This window comes from Xyrauchen texanus, chromosome 27 (assembly GCF_025860055.1).
Source record: "Xyrauchen texanus isolate HMW12.3.18 chromosome 27, RBS_HiC_50CHRs, whole genome shotgun sequence".
NCBI classification, from domain to species: domain Eukaryota; kingdom Metazoa; phylum Chordata; class Actinopteri; order Cypriniformes; family Catostomidae; genus Xyrauchen; species Xyrauchen texanus.
The window spans coordinates 26,500,036-26,524,232 of NC_068302.1; the positions used below are offsets into that span (position 1 = coordinate 26,500,036).

General features: G+C 41.9%; 1 protein-coding gene across 1 annotated transcript in view; it reads right to left on the minus strand.

Annotated features, from left to right (window-relative positions):
- Positions 1-7,080: 7,080 nt before the first annotated feature.
- The window catches only part of LOC127621454 (voltage-dependent L-type calcium channel subunit alpha-1D-like), a 63,537-nt gene continuing 46,420 nt past the window's right edge, over positions 7,081-24,197 (minus strand). The window contains exons 32-48 of the mRNA XM_052095046.1: positions 22,573-22,701; positions 22,415-22,480; positions 22,223-22,314; positions 21,977-22,136; positions 20,060-20,187; positions 19,865-19,961; positions 19,396-19,498; positions 16,001-16,102; positions 15,719-15,846; positions 12,523-12,639; positions 10,874-11,133; positions 10,728-10,751; positions 10,456-10,578; positions 9,831-9,988; positions 9,221-9,333; positions 8,213-8,551; positions 7,081-7,695 (exon numbers count right to left, since the gene is read on the minus strand). Coding sequence (XP_051951006.1) covers positions 7,429-7,695; positions 8,213-8,551; positions 9,221-9,333; positions 9,831-9,988; positions 10,456-10,578; positions 10,728-10,751; positions 10,874-11,133; positions 12,523-12,639; positions 15,719-15,846; positions 16,001-16,102; positions 19,396-19,498; positions 19,865-19,961; positions 20,060-20,187; positions 21,977-22,136; positions 22,223-22,314; positions 22,415-22,480; positions 22,573-22,701 — 2,406 coding nt within the window. The 3' untranslated portion in view covers positions 7,081-7,428. The remainder of the gene's footprint in view (positions 7,696-8,212; positions 8,552-9,220; positions 9,334-9,830; positions 9,989-10,455; positions 10,579-10,727; positions 10,752-10,873; positions 11,134-12,522; positions 12,640-15,718; positions 15,847-16,000; positions 16,103-19,395; positions 19,499-19,864; positions 19,962-20,059; positions 20,188-21,976; positions 22,137-22,222; positions 22,315-22,414; positions 22,481-22,572; positions 22,702-24,197) is intronic.

A 24,197-nucleotide genomic window follows, 5' to 3' on the forward strand; every position in this document is an offset into this window, starting at 1 on the left:
TTCTGAAATGAAGAAATGGCTGAAGTCAAGCACTGAAATAAATGTATCATTACTAAAAGATAGTTCACTCAAAATTAAAATTCTCTCATCATTTACTCACTTTCATGCCATCCCAGATGTGTGACTTACTTCTGCTGAACACAATCAAAGATTTTTAGAAGAATATTTCAGCTCTGTAGGTCTGAAAGGCTGTAGGCTACTGAAAGTGTCCTCCCCTACAATTACAATTACCATTGTAATTGTAGCCACTGAACGACTTGACAAATGGTCTGGCCTTAGATCATTGTGTAGATTTCCACAAACACATTACATATCAGTAAATCATATACTCCTCAAAAAACCCTAGTAGTGTATAAACTGCCAATTACAAATTCCAACCCATGTAGAATCTTTACGTATTTATGTACCTACCATATTTTATTGTTGCAGGTCAAAGTCTTGAGATTGTACATGGATTTCCCTGTCCACTTCTGCATATCCTGGCGCCGTTTTGTGGTGACGGCTACCCCTGACCAACCCCTTGTTCTGCCCCTGGCTTTCAGGAACCTCACTAGACAGTTTTACGGCTTCATGCGAGTTTGGTGTCAGTGCCGATGAAATTATTGCGACCAGCTGGTGGAGAATGTGCTTAGCCCACAAATACGTGAGAGACTATTTCAGTGTTCCACAAGAAAACTTTACAACTTATGCACTACTTTTCAGCACCTGCGCTTCTGACACGCAGACCCACACAAACAACTTTCTGCGCATGCATGCATGCATATATATATATATATATATCCTCCTTAAATACTCCCCCCCCCAATTGACTTTACTAATGCTTATTACCAAGTACCACTGCACTAGGACAGTTGCGACCTTACTTCTTTCATCCCCCATGATGGAATGTTTTGTTTCTGCCGGGTAAATTAAAGGCTGTCTTCAGCCACTGTGGCATTCCAAAAGATGATGACCATTATCCTTGCTGTACTTTCAGGGGAAGAAAATTAACTGGATGACGTCATAATCCATGGAAGAGCCATGCTTGCACATGACAAAACACTCCAAGCTGTCGTACAGCACCTAGAAGCTTTTGGCCTGCAGCTTAATAAAGAAAATTGCAAGTTCCATCAGACCAGCCAGCTATTTCTTGGCCACACCATATCGGCTCTGGCTGGGATTCCTTCCTTATATGTCGCCCTCCTACACACCTACATTGCGCTCCTTACTTGGACTCATGTCCTGGCACAGTAAGTTAAATCCTGTTTTATGTTAATCATTATTTTGTCCAATAAACCTATACAAAAGCCATTGTTGAGAGAAAAAAATAATACAATTAAGGCACACAAGTCCATGATTCACAAAATATTATAAAGAAAGACAAAGGACTGGAGTAAAAAATCTCATTATTATATTTCAGTTTACAAACATAATTCAGAATTTTTTATATAAACTCTCATTCAATCTCAATGTATAAATCTGATATTAAGTTAACCATAATATTCCATGAAAAGTGATTATACTAATAATGTGCTGTATATTTACATTAATGGACCAAAATGCATGTTGTAAAGGGCAAACACCAGTGGTTAAAAGTTGTGTTGTGATGTTGTAGTATGATAGTTGAGATTCTATCAACATCTGCAATTATGTTTATATTAAGCAAATTATTTTTAATAATTTACATTTTCATTGAACAATGAGCCCATTGATTAACCCACTGTGCCCTCTTATTGATTAGGTCACAATTGATCTGGCTGTCCTACAGGTATATTGATTGAGAACAGGCCCAGTCATTAATAAAAGGGCACTGACAAGACTTAGGGTGACTAGGCAAATCAGCAATATTTTAAAGTGAACCACATCTATGAAAACAATGAAAAACAGTTAAATAAATATAAAATAATTATAAAATTAAACAAATCATTTACAAAATATTTTGTATCTTTTGCTGTTCTAAAAAAAGTTATGAAACTCCAACCAGGCTCTTTAAAAACCCATACAAATAGGATTCATTGATCTATTGCTCTGTTCATTGAACAAAAGTATGCCTTTGAAGTGAACACCACGATACCTTCTTATTCCATTCTCTTAAAGCAATCACAGTAAACTCATTCAATGTACCAATGAAGATTAATCAATACTTTTGATTAAAGTATGGAAAAACTGTGGAAAATCTATGGAAAACTCAGAAAAATAAACAATAAAATTCAGTACACATGTACACACTATGCAAGACAAAAGTTGGAACCTGAACAAAAACAATGGTTATTTGTGTCGATGCTGATGAATTCACTGAGACCTTTCCATACTTATAAATATTTTTAAATACAGTTTTTGTCTCAAGACAGGAGAAATAAAAAGACAGACATAAAACATCTCAGGTTACGACTGTAACCCTAGTTCCCTGAGAAGGGAACGAGACGATGCGTCGATGACGCTTTGGGAACGCCTTTGCGTGAACGCCCCTGAAGCACTTATGTCAACTAGTCCAATGGAATGAATGAACGCCACGGGCGGGTGACGTCATGACCAGGAAAGGATATAAGCACATCCGGTGCGTTACTCGCCTTAGCTTTTAGAGCCGAAGCAAAGTCGATCGCAGGGATGCAGGAAGTATGGCAGGGCGACGCATCGTCTCGTTCCCTTCTCAGGGAACTACAGTTACAGTCATAACCTGAGACGTTCCCTTACAAGGGAACTCGCGATGCGTCGATGACGCTTTGGGAATGATAATACCCAATACGCCATAATTACAAAATGCCAGATGATAAAAACTGTCGGCAAATCAGTAAAAAGCACCTGGGATCCTGGGGCAGCTTCCAGGTCCAGGCTATAAAACCTCACAAAAGTTAGCGGCGAGGACCAACCTGCTGCATCAGAAACCTCCTGAAGGGAAACTCCTGATACGAGGGCTTTAGAGGCCGCCATACTTCGAGTAGAGTGAGCTCTGACCACCGAAGGGCACGGCTGGCCAGAGGACTCATATGCAAGAGAAATAGCCTCAGCTATCCACTTACTGATTAGATCTTCTCCACGGGGCAGCCCTGTGGACATAAGTGTCCAGTGCTCGCAGATTCAGTTTTTCCTGGTCCGAAGATGTAAACGGAGGAGGCCAGAATGCCTGCAGTACAATAACCACAGGCCTCAGCCTCAAGGTGCCACGAAGGAAACGAATAATCAGGGGGTCTCGACCCAAAGATGTCCTACCCACAGGGGCGTGGAAAGCCGCAATGGCCGCCACGTAAACCTTTAAGGTAGAAGGACATGAACCTGATGTAAAACGATACTGGAGAAACTCAAGTACTGTGTTGACTGAACAGTTAACTGGATCTTGCTGATGCTGGTGACACCAAGACATGAAAACTTTCCACTTAAGTGTATATAATTTCCTCGTGGCTGGAGCTCTGGAGCTAAGAATGGTCTCACAGACCTCAGTCGAGAGACCACTCTCTAAAAGTTGGGCCCCCTCAGAGGCCAAACCCATAGGTTCCAAATCTCCGGTCGGGAGTGAAATGTTGTGCCCCCTGCCTGAGACAGAAGGTCTCTCCTGACAGGTACCTCGAAAAGAGGGCCGTCGAGGAGATGAATTATGTCCGCAAACCAAATTCGACTTGGCCAGCGTGGAGCTACTAATAATAGACTTACTCCGTCCTGGCGGACTCTCTCCAGAACTCCTGGGAGCAGAGCAACGGGGGAAATGCATACAGACGTAGCCTCGGCCACGTCTGTACCATAGCGTCCAACCCCAAGGGGGCTGGTTGCGTGAGGGAGAACCAAAGTGGACAGTGCGTCGTAAGCTGAGACGCAAACAGATCCACTTCTGCTTGGCCGTAAAATTCCCAAATGAGCTCCACCGCCTCGGGGTGCGCCAGTTGCAGAGTGGACGTGAGCACAGACCCCCCTGTTGATTTAAATAAGAGACCACCGATGTGTTGTCTGTACGGACAAGCACATGATGGCCCCTCAGATCTGGGAGAAAATGTCTCAACGCATTGAAGACGGCCATCATCTCCAGGCAATTTATGTGCCAAGAGAGATGATGGTTCCTCCACAGACCCTGAGCTGAGCGGCCTTCCATTACCTCTCCCCAGCTGGTGAGAGAAGCGTCTTTCCAGATAGCAACTCGATGGCAAAGAGCTCCCAGCACCGGACCCTGGGACAGGAACCAATGTTTCCTCAATATAATCAAGGCGCGGATGCACCGCCACGTGATCTTGATCATACGAAGTGGGTTCCCCCTCGGGGAGAACCCTCTGGTCCTGAGCCACCACTGCAAAGGTCTCATGTACAGCAGGCCAAAGGGGATCACATTGGATGCTGCTGCCGTGAGGCCTAACAGTCTCTCGAACTGTTTCAGTGCGTGACTGGCCTAGCTTCAACTCTTTTGTGGCTGTGATGATAGCAGCTACACGAACAGGCGATAGTGTGGCCCGCATCGTGACTGAATCTCATACCACACCAAGGAAAGTGGTTCTCTGTAATGGAGAAAGCACACTCTTCTTGGCATTGAGTCTCAACCCCAATTTCTTCATATGAGCGAGAAAGACATCTCGATGCCGAACCGCTGACTGCTCTGATTCCGCCAGAATCAGCCAGTCGTCGATGTAGTTCAGAATGCGTATGCCCTGCAGCCTGAGCGGGGCCAGAGCTGCATCTACGCACTTCGTGAATGTGCGGGGTGACAGAACTAGACCGTACTAAGGGTACCAGTCTCTCGAGACTGGCCTCTGGTGTTAAAGGAACAGCCACTCCGGCGACCTGAAGCATATTGGCAGGAAACAACCGAACTGACTGTTTTTGAACCCCCCTCAGAGGGCTCACGTCCGACGCAATGTCGAGCCGACATTGCGCCGCACTTTCGCTGGATACCACTGCGCCCCGAAGCACCAAGGGTGGCGGGGTTGGCAGACTGGTCCCATGAGGACCCCGAAGTGGAGCGGGCACCGTATTCTGAGGTATACACCGCTCCACCCTGTTGAAGGAACAGCCACTCCGGCGACCTGAAGCATATTGGCAGGAAACAACCGAACTGACTGTTTTTGAACCCCCCTCAGAGGGCTCACGTCCGACGCAACGTGGAGTCGACATTGCGCCGCACTTTCGCTGGATACCACTGTGCCCCGAAGCACCAAGGGTGGCGGGGTTGGCAGACTGGTCCCATGAGGACCCCGAAGTGGAGCGGGCACCGTATTCTGAGGTGTACACCGCTCCACCCTGTTAAAGGAACAGCTACTTCGGCGACCTGAAGCATATTGGCAGGAAACAACCGAACTGACTGTTTTTGAACCCCCCTCAGAGGGCTCACGTCCGACGCAACGTCGAGTCGACCTTGCGCCGAACTTCTGCTGGATACCATTGCGCCCCGAAGCACCAAGGGTGGCGGGGTTGGCAGACTGGTCCCATGAGGACCCCGAAGTGGAGCGGGCACCGTATTCTGAGGTGTACACCGCTCCACCTCAGTTGGGGCTGTCCTCGATGGTCTGACGTGCATAGCATCAGGACCTTTTTTTTTTTTGAGCCGAAGCCTTCTTAGCCGTAAGTACAGTCCTCAGATCCGGCTTAGACTTAGCCGACTTTGGCTGAGAGTGTTGGCTCAGTCCCCAAGATTTCGGGGGAGCACGAGACGCAACACTTATTTTCTGTTGCACACGGTGCGAGGAGCTTGGCTGGGGATGCTCACACCCAGCATCCCCAGGGGGATGGACTCGGCGAGGAAGGAATTTTTTAAAAGCCTCAGATTGTTTTTTATTTTCTAGAAATCTTTCAACAACCGTATTCACCGAGTCACCAAAGAGACCAGAGGGAGACACAGGGGCATCTAAAAGAAAAGCCCGCTCTTTATCTTTAATCTGCAAGATTTAACCAAAGATGTCTCTCAGTAGCTACGAAGGCTGCCATAGACCCCCCAATAGCACGGGCGGTCTCCTTCGTAGCTCTGAGAGAAAGATCTGTAGCCCGACGAAGTTCTCGAATTTTGTCGGGACTAACTCCCTCACTCCTATCGATATCCCCCAGCAGATCTGCTTGGAGCACAGCCATCGTGTGCAGACAGGCTACAGCTTGACCTGCTGCCGTATAAGCCTTACCCACTAAATTGGATGTGGTTTTTAGTGGTTTATTCGGCAACACGGGATCCATCAGGGACGATGCTGACCCAAGAGACAGATAGCTCGCGAGCGTCTATTCAGCTGGGGGCATCGACCCATAACCAAAATCTCTCAGCCCCTTTATATTTGAATATGTGTGAACATGGGGGTTAAAAAGACGAATATGGTTTATTCCATGATCTACATAGCTCACTATGTAGATCTGGAAAAATGGAAGGGCCCGGTTGAGATGAAACATTAGATGTGAGAAAACGCTCGTCTAAATTGCTTTTAGGACGAGTATCTCTTTTCTGCTGGCCAGTCAACATTTAATTTATTAACAGCATGAGTTATCACCTCAATAAGCGCCTCATATGCTGGGGAGAGGGAGGCAAATCCTCTCCCCCTATTGTGTTAGTGTTTGTGTCACTCTCATAAACGCTCAGTAACTCCACCTCCTCAGAGCTAGAGCACCGAAGTATCGGGCTCTCTTCCCGGGCGGAAGAAGCCGCAGCGCGGATCCCTCAGAGAGATCCATTTGCGAACCCCCAGTGAGCCTTCTCCGAGCTGCCTCGACAGCCGTGGGTCCAGAACCCTGAGGTTTGCGAGCCTGTCCATCATCCTCAAATGCGGACAGACGGGAGCGGAGCATGCGGAGCGGCAGACGCTCACAATGGTGACAGTCAGCCCCCTCGAAATCTGACATTGCATGCTCCACTCCCAAACAAACTACACAAAGCTCATGTGTATCTCCACCCGTGATATAACGAGGGCAAGGAGAAGCACAGGCTTTAAATAGTTGTTTCGCCATAATATCAATATAAAGCGAGACAGACAACGATAAATAAGACAGACAGTTTTGACACAGAGCGCTTTGCTGAGGCACAAAAGCTAACGCGGGTAACGCACCGGATGTGCTTATATCCTTTCCTGGTCATGACGTCACCCGCCCGTGGCGTTCATTCATTCCATTGGACTAGTTGACATACGTGCTTCAGGGGCGTTCACGCAAAGGCGTTCCCAAAGCGTCATCGACGCATCGCGAGTTCCCTCATAAGGGAACAAGCATAGTGGAGTAAAAACACAGATATAAAACATGTTCAACATGATAACCTGTTAATAAAAGTCTTCTCAGAATTTTAAAAGTGCCATGTTTAAAGAGCAAACTGGTGCTGGGCTCTCTCACAGGCTCAGTATGAACCGGCCACAATGTTTCTGAGCTAAACCACCTCCTGTCAGCACAGTATCTTCGCACATGTCTCTTTCTCTGACTCAGAGGAGCATGAACAATTTGATTGGCCTGTCAGCCTTCCTGTTGCCCCTCCCACTCATGTCCTGATTGGCTCTCTTTATCTGTTACTCAGAAAGATGTAACACATGTCATCTCATCAGCTAGATCCTCTTCCTCATGGCTCCTGATTGGCTCCTCATCACTGTAAACAGGGCCCATGTCTGTGTGGTTCATGAAGCCCTGGCTCTCCATAGATCCCCTTCGGCTCAGGAGATCGCTCGCAGCACTTTCCATCTCATCTATGGTCATATGACAGGCATCTGCAATCTCACGCTTGGCAAAGGCTACAAATTTGGGGTCCTTGGCATACAAGCCTAAACCCTCAGAGATCAAGACCTGAGATGGAGAAAAGGAGAAAGATCTGTTGTCATCTAAAGTGATGGTAGTAGAGATAACCAACCAGATATTCAGGTATATACAGTATTATTTTAAAGGTGCACAGTAATGTTTTTCATATTGAAATAATATACTATATACAACAATATATTATATATTCAAAAAGGTTTATCTGCCTGTTTACATAGTTAGTGGTTTTAAAGCAAGTTTAAAATCTAAGGTACAAATCTAATTTTACACTATGATAATTGAATTTAACTAGGAGTAAAAATAACTTTTCTCTATTAGTGGTGGCCATTTGTTTCCCTGTTCCTTTCGCTCTTCTGGTTAATGTAGACATTACCTATTTAATGAAGAGCTCCTGAGTTTCCTATTACATTGATGTCATACATTGCTAATGTTCCCTTGATGATACTTTAATGTAGTTTTAGTTATTATGTTACTCTAATGTTGATATATTCTGGCTATGATTTGTCTGTAATGTTATTGTAATACTCTAATGTTTCTGCACTCATACCGCTTCAACTAGACTGTCAGCGCTGCCTCTCTTCTCACTGTAGTGTGGACTAAGTTGGGTGGGGACTCTAAGGGTGGTGTAGGCTCTGTATGGCTGCCCCCCTCCAACAGCAGAGGGTTCCGAGTACCATCCCTGACAAACCGACCCAGGCTCTCCGGCAGCATTGGCCTTTTTGTCCCAGATGTCCACGCTATCAGACCCTGCTGCACCCTCGTCCTCTACTAGTATAAGTGGAGCATAAAGGAGTTGAACCATTGGAGGGCCGGTGTTAGCCCAGGATGCTGTTGAACCTGTTGATGATCTAATACTGTTGCGGCAAGAATCGTAACTACCATATGCCTAAGAGGGAGAGAAAGAGAAAAATAAATTATCCAAGTCACTTACCTAGTCATCAAGCACTCAATAATATATAATAAAGAAAATAATATAATAAATAAAATCCATGTCTGTACAAAAAAGAAAATCTGAATACCCATTTTAGGAAAATTATGTAAATGTAAAAGAGAAGTTATCAAAAAATATAATTTTTTTTGTATTGTGTCAAGACTCAAGGACTAGTCCCCCAGTGATGAAATATATCAGTATTTTTCTCCCCAATTTGGAATGCCCAATTCCTCATGGTGGCGTAGTGACTCGCCTCAATCCAGGTGGCGGAGGACAAATCTCAGTTGCCTCTGCGTCTGAGACCGTCAATCCTTGCATCTTGCCTTACTGCGGAGACATAGCACGTGTGGAGGCTTCACGCTATTCTCCGTGGCATCCGTGCACAACTCACCACGTGTCCCACCGAGAGCGAGAACCACATTATAGTGACCACGAGGAGGTTACCCTGTGACTCTTCCCTCCCTAGCAACCAGGTCAATTTGGTTGCTTAGGAGACCTGGCAGGAGTCTCTCAGCACACCCTGGATTTGAACTCACAACTCCAGGGGTGGAAGCCAGCATCTTTACTTGCTTAACTACCCAGGCCCCATGAAATCTGTCTGATTAAAGTATATGGTGGTGTTACCTGTGAACGTATTATGCTGGGCGGAGAGTTCTGATGGTACGTTCCTGGAATGGGCAGATCATCGCTGCTACCTTGCCTTCTTAAACACTGTATATTAAATGAAGCCTTTCTCCCTGAGAGAAGAGAGAGATGATGGGGTAGGGTTGGGAGCAACATGAGAGCTAGTAAATAATGACTGTATATTTCTTATTTCATTAACTATTCCTTGAAAGTACTTTCACCTATCCCAGCTTAATAGGATAATAATTTCCCTGAAAAGTGTAAATACAATAGCTCTGTGGTGTGTAAAACATTGCTGTGTTTGTTTGAGTATCCTGACCAGACTTGCATAGCAACATTTGTACAACCAGTGGCGTGAGTTTGATCCTTGACTATCTGTCTTTTGAAAAGTGGCATAAGATTATTAGGAAACCAGTTTGAAAATTGTCATTATTTTAGCAATTCTGTTTGGTGACACTAGTGGCACAGATATGACACATTTTACCTTTTAATAACAATCCATTATTTAATAATAAATAATACACAACAAGCAAAATACAGCATAAAACAATTAAGGATAATTTAAGAAATTATAAACAATATTGTTGCTGTTTTCACAAAGTAATTTTACCTGTAGGTGTTGCTGGCAACAGGCGTCTCCTTGCTGTCCTCCTGCCCTCTCTGTAACTGTTTGCATAGTGATTACCATAGATAGGCTGTCTTGTAGAGTGTTTGTCATACATGTCTCTACGTCCAGGGTACATTGGACTCTCATCCGGATAATCATGCCTGAGGGGGTAATGTTTTTTTGTTGTTGTGATAATTCTTAAAGGGATAGCTCATCCCAAAATAACAATTCTGTCATAATTTACTGACCCTCATGTTACTCCAAACCCAAATGACTTTCATCTGTGAAACATGAAAGCAGTTTTTTGGCAAAACTGAATTGACAGCGTCAGTCATTATCACTTGCATTGTATATTTTTTCCACATAATGAAAGTGAATGGTGACTGTCTAACATCTCGTTTTGTGTTCCACAGAAGCAAGAAAGTCAAATGGGTTTGGAACAAGGGTGAGTAAATGATAACAGAATATGATTTTTTGGGTGAACTATCCCTTTAATTTTATCTCTGTGTGGCACTTAATCATTATTGTGACAAGCAATATACTATAGATGTATTGTTAATCTGCTATTAAGAATAGAAGATCAGTTAATGTAGATGCAAATGTTTCATTATATAAGAAATGAAGGTACCTCTCTCTAGAAATGACTTTATCGTTGTCCTCATCTTTTATATAGAATCGCTTCTCTCCAGGGTACTCACACCCTTCCTCTCTCCGTGAGAGAGGAGGGGAGAACCTATCCCTGGAGTCCCTCCTGAGGCAGATGAGAGAAAACCAGCAGTTAGGTGGAGACAGAGAGAACAGCAGACAGGAACAAAAAGTGGAACAGAGATACCAGCAGACAGAAAGTGAGAGGAGTTCAAGAGAGACCAGCAGACATGATCCTTTGTGCTGTATGCTTACCTTGGATATTTGTAGTATGATGGTCTACCATGCAAAAAAGAAACCAATGTGTAAATTTTAACACATGTAATGTAAAACAAATATATAATAATTAAATCAAATTGTCATTTGTGACATGAACTCATCTCTAAAATAACATGACTGACCTCTTGGGCAGCTGATCAATCACTCCATTTTTGTGTTGGTAATGAAGGGAGGAACGCTTGCTGTCTCTTCTCCTGAAGTTCTCATGCTCCAGAGCGCCATTCCCATTCTGTGTTTTTGCTAGGGAACTTCTGCGTCCCAATCCCCCATTCAACATGCCACCTCCTGGGACAGGAACAGGAGCACCAGTGGGAGTGGTGGCCAAAGAGGATCGGCGGCTTTTACTTAAGGGCTCGACGTGGCCTGCATAACCATTTTCGTTCTAAAAGGTCAACAATATTAGAGGGAAACGCACCAGAATGTTTCATTAGAGCATACAGCATTGGTAAATCATTACATCACTGCAGAGCGGTCTAAAATCCTCCTCTCCATGACATTAATTGCTGAAGAATTAAGGAGCATAATGTCTGTACACAATATTTCAAAATATTATAATTGTTTAAAAATGATTTGGAACCACCTGAATTGGTTCCTGTTAATTTTTGTTTGTGTGTTACAAACAATTCATGTTGTGAACCTTCAGTGGAATTTTACCCTCACCTAAATAAAGAATACATTTAAAGTTAAAATAGCCATCCATAAGAAGGCCCAATGGCCTAATGAATAAAGCATCCATCTGAACTGTAGATTGTGGGTTCAATTCTCACCTGGGTTGCACAAATGATCAGTAAGTGCTGTCAAAAATGTTAGCTAAAGGTTCCTAAGATTTCTGGTAAAACTAACATTTCCCTGGTCTGTTAATGCAAAATGGTTAAGGATTTGGGCTGCAAGCATTGTGGGTTGAGTCCCACCTGGGTGGCACAAATGTTCAGCGAGTGCTGTCAATAATCGAAACTAGTAGATTCTTGTCTGAAAAGTTAACATTTACAGTAGATTTCTGGTAAAGTTAACATTTTCCAGGGCCGTTTAAACAACATGGTTAAGGATTTGGGCTGCAAATATAGGCATGACACACTAAAAGGAGAGAGTTTCAGAGGTAGACCTATTTACACTGCGTGGCAGTTTAAAATATCATGCACATCCTTAAAAGATATTCAAGAGTTTCGCCCTTGAAATTAAAGCTATGTGCTGGCACAGTGGCCTAATGACTAAGACATAAGCCTCCAGAGCTGGAGATTGTGGGTTCAAGATAAGTCCCACCTAGGTCACAAGCAATGCAATAATGGACAGCTCTTTAAAATTGTAATGCGTAAATTGGGATGAATTGTATCATTAAGCAAATGTCTCAACTGTCCAAACAGGTGGTGCACAAACTATTTTATACTATACACTCTTTGAGTATAAATAGGTTAAGAACCTAAATATAAACTATGAATTCTGACAACTAAAGTAGCTGAGGGAATACACAAAACTCTACAAAGCCCATCAGTCCAAACCCCTATTCATTACCTGATATTTCCTCCTGTCAGAGTAAATCTGGCACACTAATTACCATCTGTCTCAATAGAGCAGATGCCTCTTTACTAGGAATATTGGTCATCTTTCTGCATCTGATTATTAGGTTATAACAGATTATTTTCCGTTCAGCAAATCTCAAGGATGAATTTATTATTTTAAACAAAATCAACAAATTGATTGAAATATTTGCAGGGTAATTAAATGATCTGAAATGCCCCAAATCTATCCAAAGAGCATTGTTTGTCTTGAGCACCTTATAACAGGCATCCTCTTCTTGCTCATCCCCCAGACCCTCCTCTTCCTCCTCCATATCTTCATTCATGGCCAGTCTCATTTCTGGCCCCAAATCTTGCAGAGTTCGCAGCCCAGCCTGACACAGATGCACGCGGAAAGAGAGAGAGGTACTACAGTAATATGCAGCTCACAATACAACTTATTGTACACTACACACACTGTCAAAACCCAGTCATTCCACCAAAATGAAACCACTTTAGGGGTTTAGATGTAATGTTAAAGGGATAGTTCCCCCCAAAAAAATTATTCTGGAAATACACAAATTGAGATGTTAGGAAAAATGTTCATCACTTTTATTGAAAAGAAAATGCTATGAAATTAAATTGTGACTGAGACTAACATTCTGCCAAAAATCTCCTTTTGTGGTCCAAAGAAAAAACAGTCCTTCAGGTTTTACTTTTACACATTTACATTAATGAATGTAGGTTTTAAAAAAAATAACCCAGTTGGAATTTAAACCAGAGTTCACAAAGGTTCACATGCTGAACCACATATGCTTTGATGTGGTCAAATAATAAAAAATGGGCTATACAAGTAAAACAGCATATCAGCATCCTTGTCTAACTCAATGTTCCAGAAGCAAAATCTCAACATAAACATTACAAAACTGTCCAAAGACAGTTTAACACATGTAATGAAAATTAGACCATGGCAACTGTTGGTAACAAATGTTTCTTTTCTGGAACTTCATAACCAGCTCCTTATGAATAAGGCATCAACCTCTGGAGCTGTGGATTCTGGGTTAAAGTCCCACCTGAGTCTCATTTGATGAATCAACTGTGAGCACAAATGAAAAGGGTTGATGTTGCAAACCTTGAAGTTGCTAGTTTAACTACTTCTCATTTAACTCTATTGCCAGTTTTTTCAGTCACAAAGTTTGTTTGGTTTTTCTGAGCACAGCCAGTGAGACTCATTTATCATGGCTTTTATTAAGTATTGTTGAGTGAGACTATATGGAATAAGACTTTAAAGTGAGGACAAGTGGCCTAATGATAAGGCATCAATCACTGGGGCTTGTGGGTTCAAGTCCCACCAAGGCTGTATTTAATAACATAAAGGTTTCTCCTTAAACTCCAAGACAGGCACATGCTAAATTACAATCCTGTTTATGAAGAAACTTGTTTCTTCTAAGGACAATCAGTGAGAGACTGAGTGATGGCTAATATTCAGTATTATTGACATAGTAAACAAAGAATAAAACATCAAAAGCAAGACCCAGTGTCCTTATGGACAAGGCATTACCCTTTGGAGCTGGGGATTGTGGGTTTAAGTCCCACCTGGGTCGTATTCAATATCTGTAATTTGCAAGAGGGAAAGATTAAGGCAGTTAACATGAAGGCTTCTCCTTTGACACCAAGACTGGTGCAGGATAAATTGCAATCCAGCTTTTTAAGATATTTGTTTCTTCTGAGCACAGTCCGTGAGACACTGAATGACAGCTGATATTCAGTATTATTGACGGAATAAAAAAAAATTAAGACATTTAAAGTAAGACTCTGGAGCTGAAGATTATGGTTTCAAGTCCAACCTGGGTTGTATTCAATAACTGTGAGTTACAAAGTGAAAGATTAAGGCACTAAACATAAAAGTTTTTCCTTTGACACCAAGACTGGCGGAGGCTAAATTTCAAAGACAGTTGTTTCTTCTAAGCAGTCAGTGAGAGACTGAATGGTGGCTAATATGAAGTATTATTGATCTCACTCACTATATTACATAGAATAAGACTGCAAAGGTAAGATGTAGTGGATAAGATATTAGCTACAAAACAGGGGATTGCAGGGTGTGAGCCAGTCAGTGAGAGACTCATTCATAATGGTATATATAGGTCCATTGTAAGATGTTAGAATTAAGGCAGTAAACATAATGTGTTCTACTTTGACATCAAGACTGTTACAGGAAAAATTACAATCCTGCTTTTGAAGAAACTTGTTTTTTGGCTACTATAGTGCCTATGAGTACAGTTATCCTTACAGTTATCCTTCTGAAGGCAGACTAAGTGGAGAAGTACATTATGTCTCACATCTAGTTTTATTTGACTAAGACCATACAAATGAAACACGGAGGGCCAGTGGCCTAATGGATAAGGCATCAGCCTGTTTGTGAGTTGTGGCAGTATGGACCACTGCACACACACACAAGTATTATATACCTGTCCTTCATCACCTTGATCGGAGTTTGCATAGAGAGAGCGTTTAAAAGATGATGGATTGGAACAAGACTGGGGAAGACCGGTGAGAAGAGAATGGAGTAGAGCAGAATGCAGGTGTAGGGGCATTTCGTGAAACAAAGGAGGTGGTGGAGACGTTATTGGAGTGTCTGATCTAAGCACTGCCAATGCGCTGTCCAATACAACAGAGGCCGTTATCGCTGTTATGGTGAGTAAGACATCTGGAGAATCATGTGGCAATGCCTAGAATGATTGGAATCTTCACTTGATTTGCCGACAGCAACGGCAAAGATGTTGTGGAGGTGCGTAGTGACAAGATCCAGGTATTTGCTTCTGAAAATGTTTCCTTTAAATCTGTGTTGCTAATAGTTCAAGGATGGACAAACTTTTAATGTGTGCTGCAAAAAATTCACAGCTGTACAATAAAATAAAATACAATAAAAATGTTTTTAAAAACAATTCACAATAAAATTCACTTGTAAAAGCAGAACACAACTAAGATGATTATATTATGGAAAAGTTACCTGGGACAACAAAAAAAAAAGATGAATTGGTCTCTTAGAATGATGAAATGCATGGACACAAACACACAAAACCTCAACTTAAAATACCATAGACAGCACAACCACAGAGAATAAAAACCAGACACTGTGTAAAGTTATCCTGGGAATGAACACTGCCAGGACAACAGATCTAGTGAAAGAAATGTACTATTGTTTGTCTCTTCTACTTAAGTGAATTATGTCTCACTGTGAAATTTGTACTCATTTGATGTAATGTAGGATGTAGAACCACACTAGTGCAAAGCACACCAGAGTTCTACACTATATGTTCAGCATTATCTATTCAATTGCAAATTCAGAATGTGAGAATGTTCTGCATAGGGTGAAGGAACCAAGTTTTGGTCCTTCATGTTTATCTATTGTGGATCCATCAAGGGCAGTAGGTTTAATACAAATGACATGCAGATGCTAGGATAGAGATCTACCTGTAGAGCTGAGGGGTTACCAGCCTCTGTATCCTCCAGACCCACTTTCTCCTTCCTTTTGCGGAATTTCCTAAAGTAGTCCTGGATCAGGAAGGTTGCATAAAATTTACCAACAGTCACTTCTTCCTCTGCAACAGAGAAAGAATCAAGAACAAACACATTGAAATGAGAAAACAATAACAGTATTTACTGTATTTTTAGATGTCTTCAATCGTTTTTAATTGTGTTTAGGTTCATGTGACTGATTTGAGTGAATCCAGAATGTATTGTGATCTTTCTCACCAGCAGGGGGAGGAATAACCTCATCTAGGATTTTGGGTTTTGTTTTCTTCCAGATTTTCTTAATGATGATTCTCAACTCCTCATTTCCTTGATCAGGGTTCCCTGAGAACAAAACATTACAGTCACATTACCTTACACAGCTCATTCAGTAAGACGGTGTGACTTGTACTTATACACAATAGAAACAGTAAAGAAAATGTACTGCATACGTATTTAAATTTTATGTATGATAATTTATAGTTTTTTACCATTGTTAACAAGCTTTTATCTATACTTAAGATACTTTTACTAAACTCTTAACACAGCAACACACCTACGTCACACAATTAGCCAAATAGTTAATTTTCTGGTCAAAACCACATTTTGTTCATTAAATACCAACACCACATTTAAAAATGCAAAACAACTTTCTCAACATGCTCCAACTCTAACAAAACACTGCAAATCTGACTCAATATCTAATCATTCTGTCAAAACACTAGCACATTTTCTGTTCAACAGGTTCATTTATTCAATCATATCACAACGACTGTCAAAATACTAACAGGTGATGGCATTACAAAAACTGCAGTACATGTCATGTTCAGTTCTACCTGCATACAATAGACAATATGAAATCCATTGTTTTTTATAATTCAGTTTCCTTTTACTGTAAACCACTCTACATTTTTGGTTGAGTGTCGAATGTGTGCATTCTTGGCATCTTTACTTTATAGAATGTACAATAGAAAAAAATAGTAAGTGACAGAATTGCTGCAGTAAAAGCTTTATAAGCAACATGAAATTGCTACCAGTGATCAACAAAAAATCCTTGGCCTTTGGTTCCAAATGTATAAAAATAAAACACAATTACAGTAAAAAAAAGGCACAGAAGGGGAAAAAAACACGAAGTTGCACAGTCCTGTTCTAATCTGTACGATCTTCAGCATTTGGCCACATGTTCTCGTCACATCTTATGTCATCTCTTGCCATGCACCTTGGATTGAAACACTTTGCATGCCTTATCCACTCCTGGCAGTCTTCATCTGAGATGTCTGTGCAGTCCAGGAGGGACATTTGGTCATGTGGCAGATTGAAGAAAGGCAAGTGGGGGGGCTGCAAACCAGTTTGTGATTGCATGCGAATGGTGGAAACATTGTCCCATGCAATCACAAATGCCCTCATGTTTCCTCCCACCTGTTCCCTTTCTACTTCTGGCATTAGTTGTTGGTGGAGGTCATCTAAAAACAAAAGGAGGTGCTCAGTTTGGACCAATATGGCATTTCTGCAGGACCAAATCAGCACTCGAGATTGCAGAACACATTGTGATATGTGCTCCTCTCTGACCCGGCACATCAACGGTGGCCATTTTCCAGATGAAGTTTCTACCCTGCCGGCGTGTTTTTGCTAGGTTAAACCCTGCCTTGTCTACATAAATGATTTCATGTGGGGTCTGATTAGCCTCCAACTCCATGGCTCTCTGAAAGAAACCAAACACACTATGTGTAAATGCTTTTCAGTATGTCCTACTGTATGTACTGTAACCCATGTTTACATGTAGAGTAGCATAGTGTAGTCCGAGCAATGGTAGCCAGGCTGATGATTTCCACATTGTGAAATATCAGGTTGTCCTCTACAATTCTGGTCTGAATTTCTCTCAGTTTTATTGCATTGTCAGAAATGACCAATCCAACAATGGTAGGCTCTTGGTCATCACTGAGGAGCTTTCCTCTCACCCAGAGGAATACGTTGCATCCTTTAGGGGAACAAAAATACAACATATGTATTTGCATTGGGATGGGTGGCCTACAGTTACTGTGGGACATAGCAACAGTAATAATAATGAAGTCCTTGTGAAATGCATTACTTATCTGTAGGTTTGTTGAAAAGTCCAGATAATGGAAGCCACGGTTGACCATCTGAGATTAGGCTGGACTCTTTCAACAGCCTCTCTCAGTGGTAGACCATGGTTTATCTCATGGTCTATGATGGTGGCTCTTATTTTATCAGTGACATCAGCTCTTACTCTCCTCTGAACACCACCATGCATTCTTATTCCTCTCCCCCTACATCTCCTTTTCCCTTGTCCTGGTCCAACTACTTCTCTCCCTGGTCCAACTACTCCACCCTGTTCCAACTACTTCTCTCCCTGGTCCAACTGCTCCTCACCCTGTTCCAACTAATCCTCTCCCTGGTCCAACTACTCCTCTCCCTGTTCCAACTACTCCTAACCGTGTTCCAAATACTCCTCTCCCTGTTCCATCTACTCCTCACCCTGTTCCAACTACTGCTCACCCTGGTCCAACTACTGCTCACCCTGGTCCAACTACACCTCTCAATGTTCCAACTACTCCTCACCCTGGTCCAACTACTCCTCACCCTGGTCCAACTACTCCTCTCCCTGGTCCAACTACTCCTCACCCTGTTCCAACTACTCCTCACCCTGTTCCAACTACTCCTCTCCCTGGTCCAACTACTCCTCTCCCTGTTCCATCTACTCCTCACCCTGTTCCAACTACTCCTCACCCTGGTCCAACTACTCCTCACCCTGGTCCAACTACTCCTCACCCTGTTCCAACTACTCCTCTCAATGGTCCAACTACTCCTCACCCTGGTCCAACTACTCCTCTCCCTGGTCCAACTACTCCTCACCCTGTGCCAACTACTCCTCACCCTGTTCCAACTACTCCTCTCCCTGGTCCAACTACTCATCTCCCTCATCTAGACATAATTTTTTCCCTCGCTCCTCTGTGTTGTTCTGTATCCACATTGAACAAAACAAATCCAAAGAGTCCCTTTTTACTGTGTATGTCCATGTAAATGAAAGAACTTCAACACCTGGCTATGTCTCCGATTGAGATTGGAATCAGCTATTTCTCTGTTTCAATGATCTGTTCATTCAAAAATGCTTATCAGCTGTTTCAATATAGTAGAGGCTTTATACTATATTAAGTCTTCATTTCTGGCATGCTGTGTGCAAGTTGTAAATAAGACAAGAGAGATCATGATTTGGGTATTGGGTAAGCTTGTATGTAAAGAAAATTTAAGCATGTTAGCAATGTGATATTTGACTGCATATTTTGTGAAAACAACATAAACTGTGTTAATGGTATGGTCCGCAACAGACAGATGCTGTGCTAATTGTGTTTAGAGTTTTGAAAATGTGACTACAGATTGAACAAAAGGATGTTAGCGATTGTAAAAAAAACAGTAAATTGTTTTATGAGGTGGAATTCTGTAGTGTACACTTGGAATAAAGTAGAACATTTTCAATGAATGCCCACAGTGACAGAAATAGGTTTAAAGTATTTTTTATGCAAGGCACAGATCTACATGAATCATAATCTGTAGCTCAAACTGACAGTGTATTAGTATGTGACAAATGTGTTTGTGTGTATGTGTAGGCCTATCCGCACCATCGGTTTTTATTTTCAGTGCAGTTCTGACCAGGGCGAACAGGGTGGCGTTGAAGGTCACTGTACCATCACTGTTAAGGGGCATGTTCATGGCAACCAGCCTCTGCCAGGGAGAGAGAGAGAGAGAGAGAGAGAGAGAGAGAGAGAGAGAGAGAGAGAGAAAGAGACAGAAAGAGACAAAGACAAATACATGAGAAAGACAGAAAGGGGAGAGAACACACCAAATCAGAATTTGGTCAGATTTTGTCTTCATTGGTTGCCCAAATGTCCCAAAAAGAGATTTTGTTTTTTAAATCAGTGACATCGTGGGTTCCAGCCAATGGCTTAAAACATTCTTAATAATCTCTTAATGAAAAAAAAATAAAAAATAAAAAACAAAAAGAATTCTGTGAGGGTTAGCTCAATATTAAAACAAGAAGCCTATGTAAGGTCCCCACTATGATAGGCAAACAAGCATGTGTGTGCATACCTTGCAGGCTACACGGTGAGGACAAAGTTTCCCAAATCCGAGTGGAGGCTGGATCCTCCTCAGCAAAGCCACTACATCCAAGTGCTTAATACGACCTCTGAAAAGAAAACACAGTTAATCAGAATCAAATTGTTGTATTCATGTTTAAATAAAAAGAGCATTAGAGAGATAAGATAGAGAGAGAAGTGGTCATACTTGGCTTCAGGGTCGTATTCTGACCAGATTCTTTTGAACTCATCCAGGTGATGTGGTCCAAGAATTGACCAGTCACGCGTCAGATAGTCAAAATTGTCCATAATGACGGCAACAAACAAATTAATAATCTGAAGAGAGAGGAAAAAAAAACTAAGACAAAAGCTTACGACCAACTGTGCAAATCATACAGGTGAAACTCGAAAAATTTGAATATCGTGCAAAAGTTCATTAATTTCAGTAATTCAACTTAAAAGGTGAAACTAATATATTATATAGACTCATTACAAGCAAAGTAAGATATTTCAAGCATTTATTTGATATAATTTTGATGATTATGGCTTACAGCTTATGAAAACCCCAAATTCAGAATCTCAGAAAATTAGAATATTGTGAAAAGGTTCAGTATTGTAGGCTCAAAGTGTCACACTCTAATCAGCTAAACGCCTGCAAAGGGTTCCTGAGCCTTTAAATGGTCTCTCAGTCTGGTTCAGTTGAATTCACAATCATGGGGAAGACTGCTGACCTGACAGTTGTGCAGAAAACCATCATTGACACCCTCCACAAGGAGGGAAAGCCTCAAAAGGTAATTGCAAAAGAAGTTGGATGTTCTCAAAGTGCTGTATCAAAGCACATTAATAGAAAGTTAAGTGGAAGGGAAAAGTGTGGAAGAAAAAGGTGCACAAGCAGCAGGGATGACCGTAGCCTGGAGAGGATTGTCAGGAAAAGGCCATTCAAATGTGTGGGGAGCTTCACAAGGAGTGGACTGAGGCTGGAGTTACTGCATCAAGAGCCACCACACACAGACGTGTCCTGGACATGGGCTTCAAATGTCAAACGTCTTACCTGGGCTAAAGAAAAAAAGAACTGGTCTGTTGCTCAGTGGTCCAAAGTCCTCTTTTCTGATGAGAGCAAATTTTGCATCTCATTTGGAAACCAAGGTCCCAGAGTCTGGAGGAAGAATGGAGAGGCACACAATCCAAGATGCTTGAAGTCCAGTGTGAAGTTTCCACAGTCTGTGTTGGTTTGGGGAGCCATGTCATCGGCTGGTGTTGGTCCACTGTGCTTTATTAAGTCCAGAGTCAACGCAGCCGTCTACCGGGACATTTTAGAGCACTTCATGCTTCCTTCAGCAGACAATCTTTATGGAGATGCTGACTTCATTTTCCAGCAGGACTTGGCACCTGCCCACACTGCCAAAAGTACCAAAACCTGGTTCAATGACCATGGTATTACTGTGCTTGATTGGCCAGCAAACTTGCCTGACCTGAACCCCATAGAGAATCTGAGATGAGAGACATGAGACCAAACAATGCAGAAGAGCTGAAGGCCGCTATTGAAGCATCTTGGTCTTCCATAACACCTCAGCAGCGCCACAGGCTGATAGCATCCATGCCACGCCGCATTGAGGCAGTAATTAATGCAAAAGGGGCCCAAACCAAGTACTGAGTACATATGCATGATTATACTTTTCAGAGGGCCGACATTTCTGTATTTAAAATCCTTTTTTTTTATTGATTTCATGTAATATTCTAATTTTCTGAGATTCTGAATTTGGGGTTTTCATAAGCTGTAAGCCATAATCATAAAAATTATATCAAATAAAGGCTTGAAATATCTTACTTTGCTTGTAATGAGTCTATATAATATATTAGTTTCACCTTTTAAGTTGAATTACTGAAATTAATGAACTTTTGCACGATATTCAAATTTTTCGAGTTTCACCTGTATAGAAGTGACTTCAAATAAAGAAAAAGGGGTTATGCTCAGTGTAATTACCATGTGTACTTAATTAATCAGTTTTGCTGTTGTGAAACTCTTGGCACGCTAATGTTTATGTACAGTACAAGGAAGTTTAAGACTAAAATCAATTTGGCTTAAACAGTATCACCATAGCAAAGCTGTTTGAGGTGGGGTTACCAAGAAGGCGCACAGCATGAAGAAACTGATGAAGTAGACAATGGCAAAGTTGCTGCCACAGGAAAACTCTTCACCGGGCTCGTAGTCTGACTCCGGGTCACACCGCTTCCCTGGTAGACTGGCCAACATGATCTCCTGCCATGCTTCACCTGTAGCACACCTTCACACACAGGGCACATCTAGACATTAGAGCTACTGTCATGGGGTGGATGTCACACTAGTTGTTTCTAATGCTGTCTCTCTCACCTGAAAAGGAGCAGCACAGCCTGCTGAAAGGTCTGAAAGTTATTGTTCCTGTTAATCTGCGTGTGGTCTCGCATGGCAATCTTCCCAAATGTCTGACATCACATTAATAATTAATTGATTAGTAATTCATCAGAAACTGTCCATGTCTTTCTCTAAAACAGAAAGCAAGACATTTGTGCCGCTACGACTCACCTGCATACCAATTACAGCATAGATGAAGAAGATCATGGCAATCAGAAGAGCTACATACGGCAGGGCCTGTAAGACAAAAAGAACAATACATCAAATGTAAGCTAATATGTATACTAACATATATGAAAGAGATAAGGCATTTTTCATTGTCCACTGACCTGGAGGGATTTCACAAATGTCCAGAGCAGGGTACGAATGCCTTCCCCTTTGCTGAGCAGTTTAACCAATCGCATTACGCGAAACAGACGAAAGAAAGTAATTGACACACGTGAGCTGTCCTCTGAGCTCTAAGGTGAAAGGAGGGAAGAGTCAAGTAAAACAATAACACATTATAAAATCTATAATGTTCATAACATCATTTTATAATGGACTTTACAGCAGGAGTTTTCCACAGGGGGCCGATAAGTGGTCTGCAGAAAATTTTAGGGCTATAAAAGTTAACTTTATGATATTAATTATCTAGGTTTAATGCAATAAAAATAACACTTTTACTGAATTTAAATTATTATAATGGTTTAATTCTGCTTTCGAAAGGACTGGTTGGAAATCAATAGATGTATTATTTTATCCTATTGACATAGTAAACCAAATCAGCATTTAATTTAGTAAAAAACTAATTTTTTTATTTGAATTCAATGACAATATAATGGCCAATTGTATTATTTGGAAAAATATCTTTATCTTTTTAAATGTCTTTGTAATATAATGCATACTATACTATTCTCACATAGTATATATATATATATATATATATATATATATATATATATATATATATACAGTATCTCACAAAAGTGAGTACACCCCTCACATTTTTGAAAATATTCGATTATATATGTGACAACACTGAAGAAATGAAACTTTGCTACAATGTAATGTAGTGAGTGTACAGCTTGTATAACAGTGTAAAATTGCTGTCCCCTCAAAATAACTCAACACACAGCCATTAATGTCTAAACTGCTGGCAACAAAAGTGAGTACACCCCAAAGTGAAAATGTCCAAATTGGGCCCAAAGTGTCAATATTTTGTGTGGCCACCATTATTTTCCAGCACTGCTTTAACCCTCTTGGGCATGGAGTTCACCAGAGCTTCACAGGTTGCCACTGGAGTCCTTTACCACTCCTCCATGACGACATCACGGAGCTGGTGGATGATAGAGACCTTGTGCTCCTCCACCTTCCGTTTGAGGCCCACAGATGCTCAATAGGGTTTAGGTCTGGAGACATGCTTGGTCAGTCCATCACCTTCACCCTCAGCTTCTTTAGCAAGGCAGTGGTCGTCTTGGAGGTGTGTTTGGGGTTGTTATCATGCTGGAATACTGCCCTGCGGCCCAGTCTCCTAAGGGAGGGGATCATGCTCTGCTTCAGTATGTCACAGTACATGTTGGCATTCATGGTTCCCTCAATGAACTGTAGCTCCCCAGTGCCGGCAGCACTCATGCAGCCCCAGACCATGACACTTCCACCACCATGCTTGACTGTAGGTAAGACACACTTGTCTTTGTACTCCTCACCTGGTTGCCGCCACACACGCTTGACACCATCTGAACCAAATAAGTTTATCTTGGTCTCATCAGACCACAGGAGATGGTTCCAGTAATCCATGTCCTTAGTCTGCTTGTCTTCAGCAAACTGTTTGCGGGCTTTCTTGTGCATCATCTTTAGAAGAGGCTTCCTTCTGGGACGACAGCCATGCAGACCAATTTGATGCAGTGTGCGGCGTATGGTCTGAGCACTGACAGGCTGACCCCCCACCCCTTCAACCTCTGCAGCAATTATGGCA